Source organism: Myotis lucifugus, unplaced genomic scaffold (assembly GCF_000147115.1).
Source record: "Myotis lucifugus unplaced genomic scaffold, Myoluc2.0 scaffold_462, whole genome shotgun sequence".
NCBI classification, from domain to species: domain Eukaryota; kingdom Metazoa; phylum Chordata; class Mammalia; order Chiroptera; family Vespertilionidae; genus Myotis; species Myotis lucifugus.
In genome coordinates this window covers 48,117-54,116 of record NW_005871510.1, presented here as the reverse complement: position 1 = coordinate 54,116, position 6,000 = coordinate 48,117, and the positions used below count along the sequence as shown (strand labels likewise).

The window sequence follows — 6,000 nt, the reverse complement described above, 5'->3', positions numbered from 1 at the left end:
CCAAAGGTACTGTTATCAGGTCTGATAGATGCAAAAGACAACAGACAGTCCCAGTTAAGATAAAGATTGACCTTTGTTAGGAAAAAACACTGGCCTAGAACATGACTACCTACCATGTACTTACTGCTTTTAGTTAGAAAGGTTTTTTGTTTGTTTGTTTTTAAATATATTTTTGTTGATTTCAGAGAGGAAGGGAGAGGGCAAGAGGGATAGAAACATCAATGATGAAAGAGAATCACTGATTGGCTGCCTCCTGCACATCCCCCACTGGGGATTGATCCTGCAACCCGGGCATGTGCCCTGATCGGAAATTAAACTGTGACCTCCTGGTTCATAGGTCACTGCTCAACCACTGAGCCATGCTGGTCGGGCAAGTTAGAAAGTTTTAAATTCAGACCATCCTATGTGGTTACTTTCAGTTTCTGAGTTTGTAAGGCCATCATGCAGGCTTCCCCTAAGCTTGTCAGGTTTAATATGTGGCCCCTGTTTGTCCACATATTGTATCTTTTTCTCTGACAAAGTTCTTTTTTAGAGGTGATGGGAATCGGAGCCTTTCCCCCCCCTATTTTTCATATTAATAAATAGTTGTAATAAATTTGATATATGTCAATTTTAGGTTAGAGTGTAGTCATGTGATTTGATAAAATTGATTTCACAGAGAGGAACGGAGAGGGAGAGTTAGATAGAAACACCAATGCTAGAGAAACATCAATTGGCTGCCTCCTGCATGCCCCCCTCTGGGGATTGAGCCCATTACTCGGGCATGTGCCTTGACCGGGAATCGAACTTGTAATCTCCCTGCCTCTCCAAATCATTCAATAGGCCTTGACAGAAGTGAAATTAGTATCTTGATGAGGTATCTGCACATCCATGTTTATTGCAGCATTATTCACAATAACTAGGAAACAACCTATATGGCCTGTGGGTGAATGAATGAAGAAAATGTGGTATATTTGTGTATATGTATATATTAGAATATTAGCCATAAAATGAAGAAAATCCTGCCATTTATGACAACATGAATGAATCTAGAGAGCATTATGCTAAGTGAAATAAGCCAGACAGAGGACAAATATTGTATGGTATCACTTAAATGTGGAATCTTTAGGGGAAACAAAAGCTGATTTTATAGAAATAAAGAATAGAATAGTGGTTGCTCCGGATGGGAGAAATGGGGTAATGTAGGTCAAAGGGTATAAATTTTTAGTTAAAGAAAAATAAATTCTGAGGATCTCATATACAGCATGGTGACTGTAGTTAATAATGTTATTGTATACTTGAAATTTGCTGACAGTAGATCTTAGGCATTCTCACTACAAAAAAAAAATTAACTGTGAAATAATAGATGTGTTAATTACCTTGATTCACATGTATATGTATATAAAATTGTCACATTTTATAATTTTAATATATATAATTATGTTCGTCAGTTATTCCCAATTATTCTTCAGTGAAAAATAAAATGAAATGATTAAAATAAAAAGTCTTAATAGTCACTCCTTGATAGAGAATAGATATCTAATATCTCTCCCAGTTTTAACATGTTTTTAATATACCATGGAGTTTGACCCCATTACCATTTACATTACCCCGGATTTTAAAAAATATATATATTTTTATTGATTTTAGAGAGGAAGGAAGAGGGAGAGAGAGATAGAAACATTAATGATGAGAGAGAATCATCGATCGGCCGCCTCCTGCACGCCTCCTACTAGGGATTGAGCCTGCAACCCAGGCATGTGCCCTTGACTGGAATTGAACCTGAGACCCTTCAGTCCACTGAGCCAAACCAGCTAGGGCTACATTATCCAGAATTTGATGGTCACTGATGTTTCTTGGTCCAAATATCCAACACATGCAAACAACCCACTGCAGTCATCTTCTCAACAGTGAATAAAGGAAAGTTGTTTAAAGAACTGTCTTTACCAATAGAAAACCCTGGGTTCAGCTACCAGTTCTGCCACTTCCCCATGTGCAACCATTGGTGAGTTACTCTTTCTCTATAAAGACTCATTTTTTCCCCCATACACATAAAAAATCACAGTTCCTCCATCACAAAGCTGCTGAGAGGATAAAATGACAACTGTCAAATAGTCAACAAATGTTAATTTTACTAATATAATTATATTTACCAATATTCCCTTATTATAATTACTTAGTATTTATAATTATTATTATTTATATATTATTTATAAAAATATCTTTATTATAACTAATAATTACTGTTATTAATAATAATATTAATTCACTGTTAGGGACTGAATATTTGTGTCACACCCACATTCATATATTGAAACCCTAACCACGAATGTGAATGTATTTGAGATAAAGCCTGTGTGGAGGTGATAAAGGTTAAATGAGATCATAATGGCAGGGCCCCAATCACATAGGCCCAATACACTTATAAGAAGAGGAAGAGACATCAGAGCACTCTCTCTGCCACTTGACACAGTGCAAGGCAGCTGTCTACAAGCCAGGAAGAGAGCCCTCACCAAGAATAGAATAAGCCAGTACTTTGATCTTAGGCATCCCAGCCTCCACAACTGTGAGAAAGAAAATTTCTGTTGTTTAAGCCACACAGTTTGTTGTGTTTTATCAAGACAGTCTGGGAAGGTGAAAACATTCGTTAGCAGGAAGATCTTAACTTTACAAAGTAGGGCCTTGCATTCATATAAATAGTACTAAAAATTAGGGGAAGAATATACTAAAAGTGATTGGGGCTGCTAATGTTGATTTCCACTAGCCCATGGGAGAAAACATGAACCCAGGTAGTCATGGGATGAGAAGAAACTGGACACTTAGCCTTTAACATAAGGTCTTAGCAGCTGCATCTCAAGTGGGTGCTTTGAGGTGATGGATGGGATGCAAGACTGTTGAGATCACACCAGCAGCCCCCTGTGTGGTCATCACTTTGGCCTGAGCCCAGATCTGCTGATCAATTTGACCAAAGCCATTCGGACTTCCCGGTTCCTCAGACTGTAGATGAGAGGGTTAAGCATGGGGGTGATAACACTGTAGAAGAGGGAGGCCACATTGTCCTGTTGTGGGCTATGGTAGGCCCCTGGTACCATGTACATGAACACTGCTGCGCCATAAAATAGCCCCACGACTGTGATATGAGAGGAGCAGGTGGTGAAAGCCTTGTGTCGGGCCTCCTCTGAGCGCATGCGTAGAACGGCTCTCAACACGTGGCCATAGGAGATGGCGATGAGGGAAAGGGGAAGCATAAGGATCAGCACCCCTGAGATGGACAGCGCCAACTCATAGGCAGAGGTGTCTGCACAGGAGAGCTGTAGCAGGGCTGGCACCTCACAGAAGAAGTGGTCCACGGTGTGGGAGGCACAGTAGGGAAAGTGCAGAGTAATGGAGGTCTGGATGGAGGCGTTGAGCACACCAGCCGTCCAGGAGCAGCCCACCATGAGCAGGCACACCTGGCGCCTCATAAGCACAGGATACCGCAGCGGGTGGCACACAGCAACATAGCGATCATAGGACATGAGAGCCAACAGGATGCCCTCAGCCACACCCAGAAGCGTAAGGAAGAATATTTGAGCTGCACAACCCCCAAAGGTGATGGAACTTTCTACCTGCAGGAAGTCTGATGCCATCTTAGGGATGGTGACCAGGGGGAAACCAACATCAAAGAGGGAAAGTTGACTGAGCAGGAAGTACATGGGTGTGTGGAGCCGGGGGTCCATGCAGATCAGGAAGAGCAGAACAGTGTTGCCCAGAAGGCCCACGATGAACATGGCAGCCACCAGGGAGAAGAGTAGTGGACATGACCCTGAGTGACTGCAGAGGCCCACCAGAAGGAAGTCAGAGGTCACTGACTGATTCACGCCCCCCATTTTTACCTAATAGAACCTTGCTGCAGGAAGAGCAGGAGACCAATGGCAAGAAGGCTGAGTGGGATGGCAAATAAGTTTCATCCCACCTGCCAATGGCCATCAATTGGTAGTGGATGCTTAGTGTGTCTTCTTGAGAAGAGTTTTGAGGTTGCAGCTAGAATCAGTAGGGAGGAAAGGCACAATCAATTAATGATATTTGTCATAGTCATGGAATGAGAGAGCAGTAACTCACATCTCTGAATAAGATACTTGGCCACACGCCAATCAAGAGCTTCCCACTAACTCCTGTAGTCCAGATTTTGAGGTCCAAGTCAAGGACAGTAACATGGCCCCAGTAGAACATTTCAACATTCCTCATCTCAGTGGTCCTGGAGCCAAAGCAGAGGTGAGATTCCTAAAAGGCTGGGAGGTGAAATAGGGGATGATGGAGCTAAAGCAACAATCCAAGCCAGAAAACAGGGAGATGGGCCTGGGCCCAAATACCTGGGTGAGAATCCAGAGCAAAGAGAAATGTATGTGAGCCAGCACTGGGGTCAAATTGAAGGTGTAAATCTAGGGAGTTTGAGCCACAGAGACACTTGGGTGACAGCATGTTGGGGGTACAATGGCCTGGGGTCAGATGGGTGGGACAGTTGTCAATGAGCTCACATATTATTGGTGATTTCGTTGCATTGGATGTGAGAGCAGCAACATGTGGGCAGCCTGACTCAATTTCAAGGGCTAGAGTAAGGCACTAGGCCTGGGAGATTGTGAGTCTCTAATAAATATTGCCAACTGGATAAGAAAGATGGTCATGGACAAGAAGGAGTCTCATACCTAAATCAGGAATACTTAATTCTCTTGGCAACCTCTAAGCACCCAGGTAAACCCAGATTGTCCTGGGATGCTATACACTGCACACAATTCCAACAGTGAACACTGCAGGACCAGGGAAATGTTTATTCCCAAGTGCAGGTAGGTAAAGAGGCAGCAAGACAGGTCATTTAAAGGCAAGTAGATTCTGTTGAAGCTCTTTGTCTTAAGGCTGCCATCCTCACTCAGATAGCCTTCAAGGCAGTGCTTAATTACACACCAACCTGATTTTCCTGTTACATTCAAGCCCCAACCTGCCATTCACACATGCATTCAACAAAATTTGTCACATGTTGAACTGGGCATAAGACATTCAAAGGTGAATCACTCAGGCATGGTCCCCACTTCCCTGGACCCTACAGTCTTCATCAGGGTACCAATGACAAACAAGGAGACAGATGGACAAGACCTAGTGATAGAGGGAAGCACAGTAAGGGAAGTGGGTAGGATGTTCTATACGAAATGGCTGGGGACACCAAAGGCCATGGTCAGGGAAGCCTCTTAGGAGAGATGACAGATGCCCTCAGTGTCAGAAGTGCTTCAGTGAGAGGGATGGGGATGTGGTAGAACCAACTGCTTCCTGCTACTGGGAGGTGGATGTTAGTGAGACCAGCTGTGTGGTTCACCCTAACCAAGAACTTTCTGACAGTGAAATCCAATCAAAAATGGAATGAGCGGCCCTATTGGCATTTTCCAAAGTCAGTCAATGACGTAAGAGAGTAAGATAACTTAGTCCTGTGGTTATAAAATTTAGAGTTTGAGGGAAACTGAGCATTGTTCACATCACTTCAGAATAGTCTGATCAGCAATGTAATTGAGACACACGCACAATGCCTTGGATACCCAGGGGATGGAGCTCTGCCTGGGATCAAATCAGGAAAGGTTTCACAGAGGAGGCAACAGTGTAGCTACGTTTTGAAGGTCTAGTAAGAGTTTTCCAGGCAGCTGGAGGAGGGAAGATTGTTCCAAGCAGAAGGAATGTAGCACATGGGCTGATTGATGGTGAGGAGAGTGTACCCAGGAGTAAGATTAAAATGAGCTTGGATCCCCAGCTTAAGTACTTTGTACATGACCTTGGGTAGCTACTCAACCTCAGTTTCTCCATCGATACAATGGGTGGCAGTAATTTGGGCCACAGGCATTGTTGTGAAGATTAAATGAAGGGATAAATGTTAAGAGCTAAGTAGTGCCTGTCATGTGTCAAGTGCTTAATAAGTAGTAAATCATTATACATATGATTATTAAATATATTAAATAATATTTATAAATTGTATAATTATAAAATTATTACTAATTCTCT

General features: G+C 42.7%; 1 protein-coding gene across 1 annotated transcript; it reads right to left on the bottom strand.

The window, feature by feature from the left end:
* Positions 1 to 2,906: 2,906 nt before the first annotated feature.
* On the bottom strand, positions 2,907 to 3,848 carry LOC102430472 (olfactory receptor 2Z1). The gene has a single exon (XM_006103084.3). It carries the CDS (start codon positions 3,846 to 3,848, stop codon positions 2,907 to 2,909), a length of 942 nt encoding a protein of 313 aa, XP_006103146.1.
* Positions 3,849 to 6,000: the final 2,152 nt, after the last annotated feature.